This window comes from Oryzias latipes, chromosome 15, assembly GCF_002234675.1.
Source record: "Oryzias latipes chromosome 15, ASM223467v1".
In the NCBI taxonomy this organism is placed as follows: domain Eukaryota; kingdom Metazoa; phylum Chordata; class Actinopteri; order Beloniformes; family Adrianichthyidae; genus Oryzias; species Oryzias latipes.
Genome location: NC_019873.2, coordinates 24,197,078 through 24,216,667, shown reverse-complemented (window position 1 = coordinate 24,216,667; position 19,590 = coordinate 24,197,078). Strand labels below are relative to the sequence as shown.

General features: G+C 39.4%; 1 protein-coding gene across 1 annotated transcript in view; it reads right to left on the bottom strand.

Moving 5' to 3' along the window:
* hcrtr2 (hypocretin receptor 2) overlaps positions 1 to 18,643 on the bottom strand; it is a 43,316-nt gene extending 24,673 nt beyond the window's left edge. The window contains exon 1 of the mRNA XM_004077422.3: positions 17,917 to 18,643. Coding sequence (XP_004077470.1) covers positions 17,917 to 18,133 — 217 coding nt within the window. The 5' untranslated portion in view covers positions 18,134 to 18,643. The remainder of the gene's footprint in view (positions 1 to 17,916) is intronic.
* Between the last annotated feature and the right edge of the window lie 947 nt (positions 18,644 to 19,590).

The following is a 19,590-nucleotide window of genomic DNA, read 5'->3' as shown; positions in this document are numbered from 1 at the left end:
CGTCATATAATAGATATGTAAAATTCATGGATTTCTGTTTTGTGTGCATCTCATCTAATTCACATCTGTTTTTGTTTAGGTAAATTGTCAATAAATTTAACTCCATGATTCAAGTTAATGTTTGTAAGATCATTGCATAGTTCTTTGTTTAAGTTTGTTGCGTTTGTAATTTTAGAAGACCGCATTTGGTTTGTTTCCTTTAATTTAAATAGTTTTGTTTCTTCTATTTTTCTTCAGGTTCTCTATCATTTGGATCACAAGCGAAAAATATGACAGTGTGGTTAGATATAATATCTTAACTTTGAATACATTCAACTATGATCGTTTTTTGTTTGTTTCATTTTTGCGCTCTTATGTGTGTTCCAAAGCGCCTGAGTGTTCAACAAAACTGTTTTAAAGGTCTGATGAAATTATTTCTGTTTTTCAAAATAAAATAAAAAGCCACACCAAAGTACTCATTACCTGAACCCTAATTCTAACCCTAAGTAGCGAAGTGGCAGAACAATGCACAAAAACGATAGGTGGAATGCTAATACACAAGTACCTTACGACATTTTTCCTAAAGAAATTAGAATTTCTTGAGCTCTGCTCTGATCTGTTCCAGTTATTTTTTAAGAAAAGGGCAGGGATCATTTGAAACAGGTCATCAGATTTACATATGTATCTTTTATTCATTAGAAAAAACTGATTTTTGCAAACTTTCTAAATAGATTACCTGAAGTTTAAAGGTGTTCGCATTCCAAAAAAAAAAGCCAAAAATTATTAAGCTGTTCACCATGCTGTTGTGACCACCTAAAATATGGTGAACAATTCAGGAATTCATGACCAAACTAAAACAGGAACAAGATTTTGGTCAAGAATGAAAAGAGAAAAGTGAAAAAAAAAAAGAATGAAAGGTCCTGCGAGTTCTCACATAAGGCTATGGAGCGGCCTCTAGACCTGTAGAAGGAATCTGTTGCATCACTTGATCTTTGGAGACACACAACTGAGGTTGGTGTGGTGGGGAGAAGTCAGCGCGGCTATTTTAAGATCCATAACTGAGATGCAGGGGAGGAGGCTGAGGGGATGTGACAGGGTCTGGGGAGTTAAACTCATTGAAAACAGTGATGAAAGTCAGGCAAGGAAAAAATCCCTGAACTTTTCTTTGAGCGATATGGCGGGCACAGAGCAAAATTTTGGAAAAATACGTGGTCTTAGATGCATTCTGGTGCATACTGGCAGCTAGTTATTCACTTCTTTATCAAGAAACTAAGACTAATTGGAGCATCATGATTTGTCATTCAAACCCCTAGTTTGACTCTCCATTAAGGACTTGCTGGTCCCAAAAAAGAATTTGGAAAATTGCTCAAAGTAACACAATCCTACAATCTACGCTTTTCCTTAAAGCTGCAAAACATACAATTGCTAAAATATAGTAACATCAAAGCCCCAAATGGCAAAAAGAACACCAGTAACTATGATATTCTATGAAAATACCACAGTTATTTATACATTATTTCTGCTTTAGAAATGACTGATGTACAACATCCACTTGCACTGTTTTCTCAAACTATAATTACATCAAAATATGGGATCTGCTTTAAACTATAATTCTATAACATAATACATCAATTCTTTAACACCAATACTAAGTAATCTGAGAAATATCAAAACAAACATACAAACTAAACTAAACATTGTAAACATTATTTTTTAAGGGAGTGCGGGTCCAAACCATCAAATACTTATAATTAATGTTAACTATACTGAACTAAATCATGGTAATTAGGAAATACAAATAAATTAGATAGAGAAATGTATTCAAAATAAAAACTGAAACTCAAAACTAAAATTGAAATTATTTCAAAATGTGGTTTTGAGATTATTTTACACAAAAAAGTATTTGACCTACACTACCTTAAAAATCTTTTTTTTTTTCCAGCCAAGACCACTTCAATTTGTTTTTTATCGTCTTCTCACAACTGAGGTCGTGACCACGCTCAATAATGACGATGCCTGCCATTATTTTAACACAAATTTGATCGCAAACTCTTCAGATGTGTTTGTGAAAGTTTAGCGTGGGTCCGCCAGTTTTGGTCTCTAGGGAAGCGAGTCACGCTGACCACGTGGTGCAGACAGAGCCAATCAGACCCGTCGACGCATCCGAAAGCAACTAAAACGTCCCGTCATTGGTCAATTAGGCCGGGAAGACGAGAGATGGCCACGACCAAAGAGGAAGCGATCTGCGGAGAAATATAGAAAATAAAGCTAAAATTAGCTGATTTCAGACCATTTTCTAATCCGGAAAGCGATTTGTCCGTAGAGATCAAGTCTTTATTTCCCGGAAAGTACGTTCGGTTTGCTCAAAAACCCGGATTTCCGGGAATTCCCGGAAGACTTTCATCACTGTGAAAAACATGTGCAGCTCATTGGCTCTCGAGAGTTTCATCAGTCTAACTGCACATATCCTTGAAGCATGTGATTTTTTTTTTTTTTAATATTTTTCATGTCCTGACTACATGAAATCGGGGATTCCATTTGAGTTTACATTCAAAGTTTTTATGTGCACCTTGAGATCTGCCCTTAGCTCAACTTTAAACTCTTTGGTTGTTGTTGTTTTTTTTTGTTTTTTTTAGAAAAGCCTTCAGGTCATCAGGGATCCAGATCATGTAACAATAAAAAGGCTTCACTGTCCTGGTGTTGTTTTTGAAAATGTGTCACACACTGAGTCATAGCATGGATGTCATTTCTGTGTAGCTCCCTGAGAGTTTAAAGGGATATGCACACAAGTGCTTTTTAAAGAAGAGACAGCGTCAAAGAACTGAGGTGATCTGTGTACCTATCAAAGACAGATAGTAGCCAAAGAGACTGTCTCCGATGTCACCCACAGGTTTTGGATCGGCAAAAATGAAGATTGAAGTGAGTTGGGCAAGTTGACATGTATTTATTCCTTCCACTTAACCACTAAATAAAGTGGGTAAGTGGAAGGAATAAATGGGGATGGGTCTACCATCTCACAGATTCACCATTTCACACCAGAGATGTTTGACCTACTGTAAGTCTTTGACCATTTATGGGATCGACGTGTATCAGCTAATTCTGAAGCAGGGAAAAGTAGCTTTACACATCAGCTTTGCACCACAACACTTTAAAAACCCACTTAGAATAAAATAATGGTTTTGGTGTGATCATCTTCTTGTAGCATTTTTCTCATGGAGGACATATGTAACGAAAATTAAGATTAAAACAGCATTTCTTAGTATTTCTTTATTCAAATTGTTGTGAATAAGGAGCAGACAAAAAAAAGCAGTTGGAATAACAAACTACTATCAGCAGACAACAAACTCCAGACTCTACTCCATTTCGACACATTCACTTGCTAACAAATAGATCCGTGGACGTCTTTGTTTTCCTCGTCCGAGCTGGCATCAGGCTCAGAACTGTACGGCTGGATAGCTACAATATTGATCGCCATTTTGGTTGTACCGCTAATGTTAGGTTTTACATGTGTTACCGACACCAGGAGTGGCGTCAAAGCAACAAAATAGATTTTCTGTTGAGAACAGAAGAAAATGCCACAGCAATGAACACAGGATGCTTCTCTGTCGTCGTCCAGATTGCGTCTGTTTATTTACAGTTCATATGCACCACGTTTTCATTCAGCATTTTCAAAACTGCAGTCTTTATACAATCATTACATACCAGTTCAATATTAAATAAAATCTTTCAATTCTCCAGGTGTATTATCTCTAATCTTTACATAAACATATATACAAATACACCTTATCAGCCAGTGTCTGACCATTGAGTCCCATCATTTTATGATGCACAAAATTAGAAGCAACATTCTGCATTCAATAACATTAACATGTTCAGTCTGGACAGCTTAAATCAATTTCAATATAATACTTTTCTGATTTAAACTCAATAAACATTCTTCACATAAACTCGAACCACATCAAAATCCTTGAAAAACTGTGTTTTAACATTTTGCCTGCAAGTTCTTACACGGGGCATATTGTTAGCAAAATACGTTGTTAGCAAAACACGGTGCCTGCCAGGCAGCGCTCAGGGCAAAGACGCGCCAGAATCACAGCGTAACGGTTTCGCAGCGGCAGTTAAGCCAGATGTCTTTCAAGTTGCCGTCCGCTCCGTAAAGTTTCTTTATATTTCCCTTTTTCTTTCAAAGTACTCATAAATAATATATACTAATTTTATGTCAAATCAAGTGATCAAAAGAACATATTTATGGTACACCAACCTGTTGAGAACAGAAGAAAATGCCACAGCAATGAACACAGGATGCTTCTCTGTCGTCGTCCAGATTGCGTCTGAGGTGCTCATGCACAAACCCACCGTCAGAAACAACCCAGCACACAACTGTCCGCATCAGTTTTGTTCCTTCCGTTCTGCATTTGTTAAATTCCAAAATTAAACATAAGACAAAATTGTGCGTTTCACATTTAATAAAAAATATATATATATTGTTTAGATACTTAAATTTAAGTTGTGCATTTAAAACCAACAGGCTTATTTTTGTGTTTACCACACACTCCCCTACAAACAAAAGTGGCTCCCGACACTTGCACATGGCCTCAACTTGGATTAACTTTTTTTTCAAAACTCTTTAGAACCATGAAACGTTCAAAAAAAAAAAAAAAACATGTATATTCAAACTAAAAGCAGTAGACTGGATGGTAAAACGTTGGGTATGTTTGTGAGGTGAAAGTACTAGGCTGAACTGAATAGAAATGTGTTTGTGGGAAATGGTAATTGTAGGGTGTTAGTTGAGTTGCTACTGCATTGATGACAGCACGAGGTTGATAGGATGGCTGGCCAAGGGCGTTGTAGGTGAATATCTGACCAGGGCGTCTATTTCTGGTAGATTTCCTCAAGACGGGTGATGAGTGACTTTGGATATCTTCTTCTTCATCGATCTGAGGAACATTGTCATCCTGTTGTAAAGGCTGGTCTATGAATGGCAGACTTTCATTCTGCCTCGTCTGTTCTCTTACAGTGAAACTATTCCTCTCAGATACAAGTTCAGCTGGTTCCGATTCTTCAAAGTCAGCGTTATCATTTTCACACAATATTGGTTCATTGTAGTAAGCTGGTTGATCGACCAAACAATCAGCTGTCCTCTGTGTTTCCCTTGGAAATCTCAGCCAGTAAGTTGGTTCCTCTTCTTCCTCATCAGACTCATTTGAGCTATGTGACTGGAACTGTGTTGGTGTTAACAAGAGCCTTGTTGACCTTTTCGCCTTAGCATGGGCTTTTTGTGGTAGTGGTTGTTCAACAGGTAAGTCGTTCACCTGGAGCAACAGATTTATGTGTAGAGTTCGAATGGGATGGCTGTTTGTTTCAGGACTTACTTTATAGACTGGGTTGTCACCTAGTTGTTCTCTGACAACATAAATTGTCTTCTCCCAGTAGGGCTTCAACTTACATGGTCCTCCACGTTGTGCTACATTGCGTACAAGAACTCTGTCCCCTGGCTGAAGAGTAACACCTCTATTTTTCTTGTCATAATAGCGCTTTCCTTTGGCACTCGATTGTTGGCTATTAGTGCTGGCTATTTTATATGCCTCAATCATCTTCTCTGCCCACTTGTCTGCATAGTCTGTGCCTGTTTGGGCTTTGTCTTCTCCAACCAATCCAAAAATGAGGTCCACTGGGAGTCGAGGGTGTCGGCCATAAAGCAGATAGTATGGGGAGAACCCTGTTGATTCATGTTTGGAGCAATTGTATGCATGCACAATGTGGGGTAAGTGATCTTTCCAATTTTCTTTTTCTTTCTCACCCAGTGTGCGGAGCATCTGCAATAGTGTTCGATTAAACCTCTCAGCAGGATTACCCTGGGGATGGTAAGGTGAGGTTCTTGAGTGGTTCACACCAGCAAACTGTCTGAGAGTTCTAAAGAGTTCATTCTCAAACTCTCTACCCTGGTCATGGTGGAGTTTATGTGGATATCCAAAACGGGGGACAAAGTCATTGAAAATCTTGTCGGCAGCAGTTTTCCCAGACTTGTTTTTAGTGGGATAGGCTTGGGCAAACCTGGTGAAATGATCAACTACTACCAGGACATACTCATATCCGCCTCGACTGGCCTCTAAGTGTAGAAAATCAATACACACTAGCTCTAGTGGCGAACTAGATGTGATGCTCCCCATGGGTGCTCTTTCAGGGACAGCGGGTTTTTTCTGTTTAATGCAGCGACATCTGCGAGTTACATAATCTTCCACATCCCTTTTCATAAATGGCCAGAAGAATCGCTCTCTTACCAGACTTAAAACCCTCTCTACGCCAATATGTCCCATATTGTCGTGCAAGTGTGTCAGTGCAACCTGCTTGTAGGTGTCTGGCAACACTAACTGTTTCTGTCCTTGGGTTTTCCTGTACAACAGATCATTTTCCACATGGAGTTTGCTCCACTCTCTAGAGAGCTTTCTTGAGTTTGTGTCCAAAGATCTGCGTTTTTCCTCTGTTAGTTCGGTGAAATTTTTCTTCAACTCCAGAATCTTTCTGATTACAGGGTCCCTCTGTTGTTCTCTCACCAGTTCCTCATGGTCTATCACAGGAAAAGACTTTGTGTGAGTTGGTTGTTCGGATGTGATGCTAAGGGAGGCCACCCATGCCACATCGTTCTGCTGGGCTGTCCTGCTACCATCCCAGGTGGCACCCACTGCCCCCTCAGAAAGTCTCTCCGAACACTGACTCATATAGATGTTAATATCTAGAGGACAGCGTGAGAGAACATCAGCATCAACATTCAGCTTTCCTGGTTTGTAGCGTATGTCAAAGTTAAAATCTGCTAATTGCCCCACCCACCTATGACCAACTGCATTAAGTTTGGCGGTGCCCATCACATATGTCAAAGGGTTGTTGTCAGTATAGACAGTGAAATGGGGGGCATAAAAGAGGTAGTCTCTAAATTTCTCACACACTGCCCACTTCAAAGCTAAAAACTCAAGCTTACCACTGTGAAGGTGGTAGCTCTGTTCTGCTGGTGTTAATGTACGGGACCCATACCCAATCACTCTCATTTTCCCATTTTGGTTTTGGTAAAGCACAGCTCCAAGGCCATTTTGAGAGGCATCTGTATGAAGTGTGAAAGGTTGGTCAAAGTCTGGGTAGGCTAAGACAGGTGGATTGGTCAGGATATTGATTAGATGTTCAAGGATCTGTTGGTGTTCAATCTTCCATTCCACTGGGGTAGAAGAGGATAATTGCGGACCTTTGTTGTTCTTTCTCTGAGACTTTGTTTGCAGGACACTGGGGTTTTTCTGTAGCAATTCATACAGCGGTCTTGCTATTCTTGAAAAATCTTGGACATATGACCTGTAATAGCTAAGGAAGCCCAACAGTCTTCTAACATCTCCTACTGTTTGTGGTGCCTTCTCTTTCAAGGCCTGCACTGCTTCAATGTCCTTTGGATCCACTCTCACCCCATCTGAGGAAACAAGGCGACCCACATACCTGACTTCTTTGCGGAAAAACTCACACTTTTCCGGTCTCAGCTTTACCCCATGACGTTTCAATGCTCGGAGTACATGGCGCAGAGACTCAACATGTTCCTCAAATGATCTGGAAAAGCAAAGAACATCATCTAAATAAGGAATGCAACATTCGTCCCTCAGGTCTTGTAGCATCTCTTCCATGCTTCTCTGAAATGCTGCTGGTGCGTTTGATAATCCAAATGGGATCCTGATCCACTCGTATAATCCCCAGGGTGTAGTGAAGGCAGTCAGATGTCTTGAGCCTTCGGAGATGAAACCTTGATGATAAGCTTTGCCTTGATCTAAGATAGAAAACCAGCTAAAGCCTCCGAGTGAATCGATCAAGTCTTGTATGCGTGGAAGAGGGTGTTTGTCTGGCACTGTCTTTTTGTTGAGGAGACGGTAGTCAATGCAGAGTCGCAACGATCCATCCTTTTTTCTGACACATACAATAGGTGCAGCATATGGAGACTGTGACTTAATAATCCACCCTTTCAATAGCAGTTCCTGGATGTATTCTTTTACCTCTTTATAGAGTGGTTTTGGGACTGAAGAGTACGCTCTTTGCACGGGGATGTCATCTGTGAGTCTAATGGGCATTTGGAGGGATGGAATGCACCCAATATCAGTGCTGTCTTTGGCGAAAGCCGTACTCTCTTCATACAGCATTTTCTCAACAATCTGTTGCTGTTCTGGGTTGAGGTGACTGAGGTCAACAGGTGGTTGCCATAGCTCAACTAAGGATGTGACAGGGGCGTTGACATTGTTGACTTCAGCCGGGCTTGTTGGTTTTGATATTTCAACTTGTTGTGCCTTTGCATCTCCTGTCTCAATAACTTTGCTGATGTGTTGGATGAATCCTATTGGGTGTCTTCTAGGAAGAGTGATATCCTGTTTGGTGTGGTTGGAGACTGGCACAAAAAGAAGAGGGGTTTTACTTTCGTTGACTTTTAAAAGGCTCTCTCCGACACTCAGTTGATCCAGTGTTGTGTCATTGTCTGTTGGTTCATACAGAACAAAAGGATCAGAGGTGTCAAAGTTGGGGGGTACCCTGCACTTTACATATACAGTTCTTCCAGCTGCTATGATAACGTCATCTTTTCCAACTCTCACTGTTGCCATGGAGTCTGGTGTCTCTTTCAGCTGAATAAAGTTCACCATTGCTTCAACTTGTTCTTCTTCAGCACCCAATGTTTTTCTGAGCAGCTCAAAAACCATAGCATGTGCTTCAGCAGGAGACTCTTGTAAATTAATCATAGCTTGGAGAACATTAGCACCTAATAGAGGCTGGGGCAGAGGGAGCTGACTGACCAAAAAGGGGACCTGTATAGCAAGGTTTGGATTTTCATTCCCCATAAGGTTGACTGTAAGCTCCACCCATCCATCATAGGGGATTGATTGTCCATTTGCAGCAACCAGGTCAAGGCTGTCACCTGGATCGAGAAGCTCTTTTAGTGGCCGCACAAAGTGGTTTGGAACAAACATCTCTCTCCAAGCCCCATCTATTATGCTTACTTGAGATCCAGAATCAAATAGTGTAGTTGTTGCAAAGCCATTGATGAAACAAGTGAGCAGGCATTTTTTTCCAATGAGTGGTACTGTGCGAGAGACGTTCTGAAGAGTTTTAGCTTCTTCTGAGGGGTTGCCTCTGCCTAGTCTTTTACTTTCTTTTTTTCTGCTTGAGTGAGTGCGGTTACTTCTTGGGGTGGTACTGTGGGACTTGTGTTGTGAAACGGCCTCTTGTTGTCCCTCCACGGAGACCGCTCCTAGTTTAAAGGCTTCTTTGTTCTTTTTAGGCAACCAATAGCCCTGTGGCCTGGCTCTCCACAAACAAAACAGTGACTGCAATCTTCTAAACCTTGTTGTATACAGTTCATACAGCAGAAGGGCTTTTCCTTTCTCTGGGGAGGAAGAAGATTTTGAGAGACAGCTGTTCTACTGGCTGAAGGGCACTGTGTGTGGGAAGATAGGCCCTGTGCAGAGGCTGCATGGTTTTTTGTTGTTTTCTGGTCCATTAAAGCAGCAACCATGGTTGTTAGTGCTTCAACCTGTGCACTGAGTTTTTGGATGGCCTGGTGGTCTTTTTCCATCATGGCATGATTCTCATCACCTACCCTTACACTGTGCATGTGTGCAGGCTTTTGTCTGGAAGTGTAGCCCAATCTACGCTGATGTTCATTTTCATCTGCAATAATTTTCATTACTTGTGAAAGAATTTCTTCATCAGTCACTTGACTCCTAGAACGGAGTGGTCTCAGTTGCTGTCTTATGTCTGTGTGTTTTGAACCTAAGCCCTGGTAGACTGTGTGCAGAAAAACTCCCTGGATTGTTTTTGGATCATAGCATATATCTGAGTTGCCTTGTTTGGACTGGAACAGTATTTTTTGTTTGAGCCCAATCATGCGGTATAGGAATTGCTGAGGAAGTTCATGCTCATGTTGTTTTGCACATACAAGCTCCTGAAATAATTCTGTGCTTGCCTTTTCACCAAGATGCGATCTAAGGAACCCCTTGAGCTCACAAAGCGCCATCTCCTCTTTGTTGGTTAGCATGTCCCTAAAGGCTCCTGGCTTGACTATTCTCAAAGCCCCCCGAATCACTTCAGTCTCTGTGAAGCCCTCTTTGATCCCCTCATCCAGTTGTTTACATATGTTATTGTAGGTGATGTCAGAGTTCTGGTCTCCTATCTGCCCACCATGCACTTTGAATTCTCTGCGCTGGAGGAAGGGCAGATCCTTCAAGCATACCACCTTCTCTGTGTCACCTTGTGCTGTAACTTGGTTTCTCAGATGAGGAACTGATGTCTCCTGTGGATCGTACTGTCTGGCTCCATGTTTGTAACTTTGCAGCTTTTTCCCTAATTCTTCATGTATTGCTTGCAGCTGTTCTATGTCTTGAATGGAAGAATTTGTGTTGTTGGTTGGTGGAGTCACTCTTGGTATGGAGACAGTGGGTAGTGGAGCTGGTTTTGTCACATTACCATCAGCCTGAGCTAATGTCCTAGCTGATGCAGCTGTGACATTCTCTTCCCCTTGCGTTAAACTACCCCTGATAACCATTAAGTCACGATTCTCAATAATGTTGCTTACAAGATCATTTAGTGCTAACAAATGACTCATCCCTTCATCTTCAGTGTCAAGCAATGCATTGGACTTCATATATTGAAGGATATACTCAACACATCCTTCTTCATCAGATGAGTCAAAGTTAACTGCTTCCTGGAAGTCTCTGGACACCTCCATAGCAAGCTGGTAAACTTCATCACAGGTGAGCTGGTACAGGCTCTTCTTGATGCTCCATGTGAGTTCTTTACGTGGCGCCGACATGACTTCTTTTGCTCTTGGTTAACAGCAGTGCGGCTCCCTTGGAAGAAAGGGTCCTTTCTGGCTTCAATCTTCCCTCGTGGACGTTCACTTGCTGTCACTTCGGCTGTAGTCACGTTGCGGCACCTCAGCTTTGGTTCTTTTGTTACTGGATCTGCTCTCCTGGACACTTGAGTGGCGCCGGAGAGAGATCCCGGACGAGCCCCCACAATTTGTTACCGACACCAGGAGTGGCGTCAAAGCAACAAAATAGATTTTCTGTTGAGAACAGAAGAAAATGCCACAGCAATGAACACAGGATGCTTCTCTGTCGTCGTCCAGATTGCGTCTGTTTATTTACAGTTCATATGCACCACGTTTTCATTCAGCATTTTCAAAACTGCAGTCTTTATACAATCATTACATACCAGTTCAATATTAAATAAAATCTTTCAATTCTCCAGGTGTATTATCTCTAATCTTTACATAAACATATATACAAATACACCTTATCAGCCAGTGTCTGACCATTGAGTCCCATCATTTTATGATGCACAAAATTAGAAGCAACATTCTGCATTCAATAACATTAACATGTTCAGTCTGGACAGCTTAAATCAATTTCAATATAATACTTTTCTGATTTAAACTCAATAAACATTCTTCACATAAACTCGAACCACATCAAAATCCTTGAAAAACTGTGTTTTAACATTTTGCCTGCAAGTTCTTACACGGGGCATATTGTTAGCAAAATACGTTGTTAGCAAAACACGGTGCCTGCCAGGCAGCGCTCAGGGCAAAGACGCGCCAGAATCACAGCGTAACGGTTTCGCAGCGGCAGTTAAGCCAGATGTCTTTCAAGTTGCCGTCCGCTCCGTAAAGTTTCTTTATATTTCCCTTTTTCTTTCAAAGTACTCATAAATAATATATACTAATTTTATGTCAAATCAAGTGATCAAAAGAACATATTTATGGTACACCAACCTGTTGAGAACAGAAGAAAATGCCACAGCAATGAACACAGGATGCTTCTCTGTCGTCGTCCAGATTGCGTCTGAGGTGCTCATGCACAAACCCACCGTCAGAAACAACCCAGCACACAACTGTCCGCATCAGTTTTGTTCCTTCCGTTCTGCATTTGTTAAATTCCAAAATTAAACATAAGACAAAATTGTGCGTTTCACATTTAATAAAAAATATATATATATTGTTTAGATACTTAAATTTAAGTTGTGCATTTAAAACCAACAGGCTTATTTTTGTGTTTACCACACATGCAATGTGCTGTAAGCTAGAGGGAAAGAGTGTAAACAAAGGAATGATGGGAAATGAAGGCAGGCTTATTACTCTGCGCCAACAGTCCAACTCACACCTTAAAGATACTGTAAATGTCTGACAAACTCCTACCGCTTCGGAAAAACAATGTCCTAGAAAACGACTGCTTGTTTAAAAATGGCCAAACCACATTTAAAAGACCACTGGAACGGTTTTACAATAGATCAAAAGATGACTGGAGTGGAACTTTGATAACTTGAAGTGTTGCAAATCAGCACAAAACCACTTTTCTCCGCTTCAGAATCTGCTAGAATTACGTTAATTGTGTAAACAGTTGAATAGTTTGCGTTTTCGAAAGAATATCAACACTGGGGCTGAAGCTTCTGTGTTAAAAGGTTTAAAAGAAGAAAAAAAGATAGATAGGTAATGTGGGATGGATGTAGCTCACTGACTGTCAATCACTTAGAGGTTTAAATACCAAGATGAATGTTAATTATTTATTAAACTTAAGGTAAATGAGTCTGCATGATGCTATATAATAAAGAATGCAGATAAACAGGACACTGTCTAAAAACTTTGCTCCTTTTTCTTTAAACTATTTTGATAACGTTTTGACATATTTAATCCAAACCTCTTAAAGTTAATTGACATTAGTGACTTTTGCTTCTGAGAGTTTTTGCTTGTGAAGGTCAATCTATAGGCTCAGATGTACACTTTCTTTTTTTTAATCATGAATCATGACACATGCAGGCAGTGGAAGGACATGTGTTACTCTGAAGCAACAAGTATGAAAAAGGAGAAATCTTTCTGCTAAAATATGCAGGACTGCTTGTGGTTCCCAGAATTTCTAAAAGTCCAGTTGGAGGTAGAGCCTCTTGAAACGGGGCCCCTGTTTTATGGAATAAGCTCCCAGCTCATGTTAGAGAGGCCGACACAGTTTCCACATTCAAAGTTAGACTTAAAACATTCCTCTTTGGACAGACTTAAAGCTAGTAATCAGAGAGTATTTAACTTACTATTAACATGTTTGAATTAAACCTAACAATAACAATTAGTTGCTAGTAGGCTGCTAGAAGTTTGACTTTGGTGCAAGCATGGTGCACTGGGGTTCTGTCCTCTATTCTCATCTACTTCTCCTCTCCTCCTCTCCTCTATTCTTGATCATTTATTTATTATTTAGTTCTCCATGCCTCTGTTGGGTGCAGTGCGATCCATATATTGTCCCTATTTCCCACCACCCTCTGTGGGAGTGGGAGTGATTCCAAATTCCAGGTTGCTCGTCCGTGCTCCTGTACCTGGCCGTGTACCTCGTATCTGCTCCTGCTCCTACACCTGGCTGTGGATCCTGCCTCTGGCTCGTCTCGCGCCCCCAGCCGCCCCCCAACTCCATCTGGATGAAGCTCATCTACTGGACTTTCTAAACATCTAAACATGTAGTTAAGTCAGATAAGCTCATTCTTCTCTAAGAGTCCAAGTACATCGTGCTCCCCATCCTGGGGAGGATCCCTCCTTCATGTGGACACCCCTGAGGTTTCTTCTTTTTTTCCAGAATCTGTTTTTTTTTTTTGTTTTTCTTACCAATAAGGAGGGTCCAAGGGTAGGGATGCCCAGTTTAGTTTACTCGGTTTAGTTTGCTCGGTTTAGTTTAGTATAGCCATTACCTATTGAATTCTGTGACTTAATGTTCTTTATGATTTCATGTTTATTATACAATTTTGAAGCCCATTGAGATGACTATCGTTGTAATATTGGGTTATATAATTGAATTGAATTGAATTGAATGGAATGGAATGGAATTGAATTGAATTGAATACCCAAAGACTCACTTAGAAGTTGTGTTCATGATGGTATTTTGATTTTGCGGTCCTCACTAAGACTTCTCATCAATATGCAACTCAGACATGCAAAGACGTTCTTTTATAAACAATGAACTGGAGGGGCTTTGGCCGGATTCTCTGTCAATTTTCCCAGTGAAAAAACACAGGCATTGATTTATCCAAGCTTACAACCCATTATACTTTTGTCCATCTGGGATTAACTTGTGCCCAGAGACACCAGCTGTATTTCTGTGCACAAGTTGAATGCACTTGATAAATGACTTCCTTCTTGAGGAAAACCGTTTCATCATGTGACATTTTTGGATTCAGCAACTAACTGTAAAACAGGCACAACATGCACTTTGCTGCATGTTAGGACAGAAACACAATCTTCCAAGAAACACCTTCACTTTACCACATTCTGTTTGGTTTGCCGTTAGGGGGATTTCAAAGAGTCAAACCTGTTTTTTGACTTAAGCTAGATAAACACGTTCAGCATTTGTTCTATCATTTTGAGGTCAGCGCATTATAGAATTCATATAAGCTCAACAATCATCTTAGCATGAACATTTCTCCTCTTCTATTGGCATGTCCTTGAAGGCCATCCCATCATAAATTGGTTTCCAGCCCTGGCATTTAGAGACTGTAATTTCCCCCGAGAACCCTTGAACCTTTTCCAGAATTGCATGCCCTGGGGAGTAAAGTTCTTCACTGTTCCGAACTGAGAAATCCCTTCCACAAACTCACTGATGATACTGACAGTTTGAGACAAAAACTGCTGTATCATGACCCACCTTTGCTTTGACGCTGCAAGCCTCAAGCCTGGTTTCAAATCCTAACACAGTAACCTGCTCCCAGAACACATTAGAAATGCAGTCCTTCTTTTTGCTTCTTATGAATGCTTTGAAAACGAAACAGTGTGACTTTAAAACTTTTTTTTTGTAAAAGTACACATAGACTGGGTTTTAAAATTAAAAACCCATTTATAAAATCTAAAAGATGACGCCTAAAAGTGTTTAAAATACTTTTTTGTGCAACTGCTTTCTTTTGCATTGTGTTCCCGCATACAATTAGTTGTAATGTATTATTTTAATTTATCTTTCAATACTTTGTGTAATGTGTAAGTTTAAAAAAAAAACTCAATTTGCAAGGATTTCTAGCAGAACAAAGAAGACCATATATTTTATAGTAAGCTTATTATGAAAAAGAAATAAGAAGTAAACATTGAACACTCAGTTCCACACATCTTCAATAAATCGAATCTAAACCCGATCATTAGCACTAGAATTATATGCAGGTTAAAAGAAGTTAAATATTCATCACCTTTTTGTTTGTCTCATGATACTTCTGAGTTTAAAAATTCAATATTTTCTTACTCATTATAGTTGTTTTACATGACCAAAACATATGTTCCCTTGGGCTTATTAAAAATAATTTTTAATCTTTCAATTTTATTGCCATTTTTTTTAGTTTTAGATGGAGTGATTAACATTCAAAAATGCTTTATAGTATTTATTTCTCTCTGCTAGATAAACCTCACAATGTTACTTTATTTCATGATTAAAAGTATGAAAATGATTCTAAAACATAAAAAATGAGGAGTACAGGTTTAAAAACTAATTAAGCTTGGTTCACTGCAGGTTACATTGTTAAGATTCACAAATGTCAGGTTTTTTTTCTTCAAGCTAATAATCTTTCTATTTTTTGTGTTGCTATGATTTTAAAAGCTCTGCATGTCATGTTTACAATTTTTTCCGCTGTTGTTTTAGAGACAGGAGACTATTTTTATGTCAACTTGTCAAACTTAAGAACAAATAGCCACTATGAGGAAATGTGAGGAAACACATCTTTATCTAAGTGTTGTGAATAAACAAAAATGCAGAATTTGCAGGTAAATGGAACAGGGATGGGCAGCACTTGTCATGCCTCCTTTTAATCAACTGTCATGTAAAACGTTTCTTTTTGTTTTTGCTTTTTTTAGAGATTGCTTTCTTAAAAGTTTGGAAAGACAAAGAAAGGTAAAACTACGTAATAGCTTTTCCAGAGTCTCTTTTGAATTCCCTATACATTTTGACTCATGCCCTTCTCCATTATCTATTCACAATGACCATTAAAGTCACACATCCTAAGCTATTGATTGTTTTTCTAGTGATAAAATCAGTTAATTTCAAGACTTTTAGGTTTTTCTCTAAATATAAAGGCTATATGATATGTTCTTTTATAAAACAATACATTTGGGCAGTTACAAATGGTGATATATTTCTTAAAACTCCATGATCATGTTCCATGATGTGTCATGCCTCCTGCTGTATATGAATAACCGCAGTAGAGCTGCTGCCAACCAAGAAAAAAACAGGGCATCATTTTTGGCTCCATGCTCTTTATAGACTAAAATGTTTGCTGCAGAACTCAAATGGTGAAAAAAATTCTAGTCACTTGAAGAGTTCATGTATTTAAAAAAATCTAACATAACCCCCAAAACAAAAATGATAACCTTTTGAGCTGATTACCCTTTTTATTGTGGTAGAAACGTGTCCGTAAATTGAATCATCAGTGAATCCAGCTCCGGACACAAAACCCAAGCTTGTTAAAAGCCGTGGGAGTTTTCCTGGTCTGACAGAGGCAGAATCCGTTGTTGAAATGATGTACATCCATTTTCTCCCTGTGACGTAACGCTCCATGAGCAGAAATGCCTGAATCTTGACATCATTATGTCAGAAGAAGTTGGCTCCACAGGCATTTACAGTGTAGAATTAATGATGAAACACGTTTTGAAGAAATGCAAGTTATTAAGAGACGAGAAAGGGTGAATTTATAAACCCAAAGGTGAAGAAATCTTCAAAAAATGTAAAAATTCAGGGGGAGAAATCCAGTCTATAAGATGTGTAAGCCTGCAGTAAAGTGACTTCATTCAAAGCTTGGCCAACAAACCCCCCCCCCCCCCCCCCCCCCCCAGCTGCTGATCTGAATGCTGAAAACAACAATGACAGCAAGCACGATTTGTGCAGCTTTTTAGAAAGCACAGAAGAAAAATAGGGATACACAATTTGATCTTTATGAAAACACAGTTCTACATGTGTTTGCCTAATTGGCCTGATTAGAGATGCTCTCATTTTAGTTTTTGTTAGCAGTTAATTCAGCTGCATGATGGGAGAAACTCTCCACAGAAAGAGGAGTGCTTTCTCACTGAAAAAGTATTCTTGAATTTATTTTTTACATAACTTTTCACTCAGAGCTGCATCCATTTGCATCAGTGACAGGATGTGTCATTTTTCTTTTGATGGACAAGGATAGTGGGCATAGGAGGCTGGTTCAAATTCCATGTCCGCACATGTTTTTTTTTCTTGAATCCTCGGTTCAAAGACCTGCATGATTGCTTATTCTGAGTGAGCGCAAGTCTTTTTGATTGACTGGTGATTAGTGCACGACGCCCTCTGTCTTTTGACTGATTGCAGTGAGACAGCCGTCAGCAGAACTCCTAAAAGGGCTCCAATGTGAACAGTAGAAAATTCCTAATCACGTCAGTTTATACATTTATTTTCCACTTTGATTTTTTTAAAGGAGCAAAAAGTTTATTATTAATTAATAATACCAGTAAAAATATATACTGTAAATAAAAAATGCAAAGTACCCAGTTTGGAAATCAAATTGTCACACAACAGTAGAAACCAGGAGAATATCGTATTAAGCTCACTGTTGCAACATTGGAGAGAATAAAAGAAATTCCGGCAATTTTATAGTAAATTAATTCAGAATTTTGTGTGTTGTCACAGATAAATGCTCACTGTGAAATATAATCGTTTGTTTTTAAAATGCAAAGGCTACCTGATTAATAAAGAGCGCTTACCGTGCGCTTTGACGCATCTGGAGATGTGTCAAAGATGTCCAAAGATGTCCACAGATGCGCCGTTTCAAAATCACCCCAGAATCACGCTTTGTAAATTAACTTTCACTCTTTCTTTATTCATTAAAAGAATCTTTGATCCCTGTTGATTTTTTAAAAAGTGAATTTAAACAATGTTTTAATTAAAATAAATGACTTACCAAGCGAATTTCCCACCAGCGAGACGATGAATACTATAATATAAGCTGCAATTAGAACCCATTCATATTGCTTTGGGTGTAAGTACTCTCCCCAGATGTATTTCAAAAGTTCCTCATCCGCATCCATGGTAGAGTGCGAGTGAGAGTCAGAGCTGTTGGACGAATGTGAAGGATTAAAACACTCATTGCAATCCAAATTCCCAGAGATTCCAGACATCCTCCGCGGTGCTGCTGGTTTGACCGTGTGTGCGCAGCGGCCGCAGGTTGTCGGTCTGACTGCGAACGAGAGCGCGCACCGCGCGCTGATATCGAAGCTCTTAGGATGACGAGGGTCCCTCCGTTGTTTCCATCTTCGTCACAGCGGGCAGCAACAAGGGATGCTGCAGATGACAAATCTGCCAACTCAAAGAGTTGGGAAGATGGCACCTCAGGTGTTTGCGTGCGTGCACGTGCACGAGCTTCGGTTGAAAGGTTATGTGGCTCCTTCACATATCCATTTTAAATAATCTAGGCATTTAGAGATAAACCACTGCTCGGAGGCAGAAGTGAATCTTGTAAAAGACAAGAAGAGAAAAAGGTCAAAGATGAACATAAATGTCAAAGAAGTGGTCAGAGGATTAATATGGTGGTGCAATGTTTTTTTAAAGTTCCAACATAGCTAAGCAACATGGTTAAGCAAAACAAAATTCAACATGGTCTCGTTTTTTTCTGTTACATTTTTAACAACAGGTATTTATTTTTTGCCTTAAAAGAATTTATAATTTAATACTAATATTTCTATATTATTATATTGCAAAGGAAAATGGAACATTTCTTGATTGATTTGTATGTCTTTTCAAACTATACAGCAGGTTTTTTTCTGTAAGGTTGTACACAATTCACTGCTGTGGCCACACTAACACAAAGCCTGGGATTTTGTGGCGAGTTTGGGATTCTTGTGCAGCTGGAAGCTCAAATGATGTTTAGGTTTCAGCAGTGAATGATGTTTTCTTGTGGGATGTCCTCTTGGCTGATCGAATTCTAACTCTTGAACATGCATCACCCCCATGTGTCACTATTGTTAGGGTGTTATTTTCAGCATATTTGCTGTACCCTTCTTCCTCCAGGCACACAATTAATCCTAAAGGTCCGAAGGTTCCAGTTTTCATTTCCTCTATAAAACAGAATGTGGGAAACATGTGGACTCCTAAGGTACAAAATTTTCTTGGGTTTTTGGATCAAACGTGGAATTCAGGTAAAGAGCCCTTAAGTGTTCAGCTTGTGTCTTATACCCTGGAAACCAATCCCTTTCATGTTCAGTTCTAAAATGACTGAAAGCCATGAATGAAAGGGAGTTGTGAGGGACCAAACACAGGAGACTACAGACTTTAGTAGAAGCTAAAAAAAAAAAAAAAGAAACCCAGCTCTAATTCAAAACATCATCCCAAAGATGACAAAATAAAATCTTTTTATATAAGAAAACAAAAATTTGGTGACATGAAACCAAAAATGTTACTGAAATTGACAGAAGGAACCTGTGATAATTGTTGCAGGAGAAGAAAACTCTCTAATAAAAGTTGTTAAAAAAAAAGTCAAAGACAACCAAAAACCTTTTAAATATCTCTTAAAGACAACTTCTTCACATATTCCACTCTGCTGCTATTTTTGATGTATTACAAGAAAGTTGAAACACAT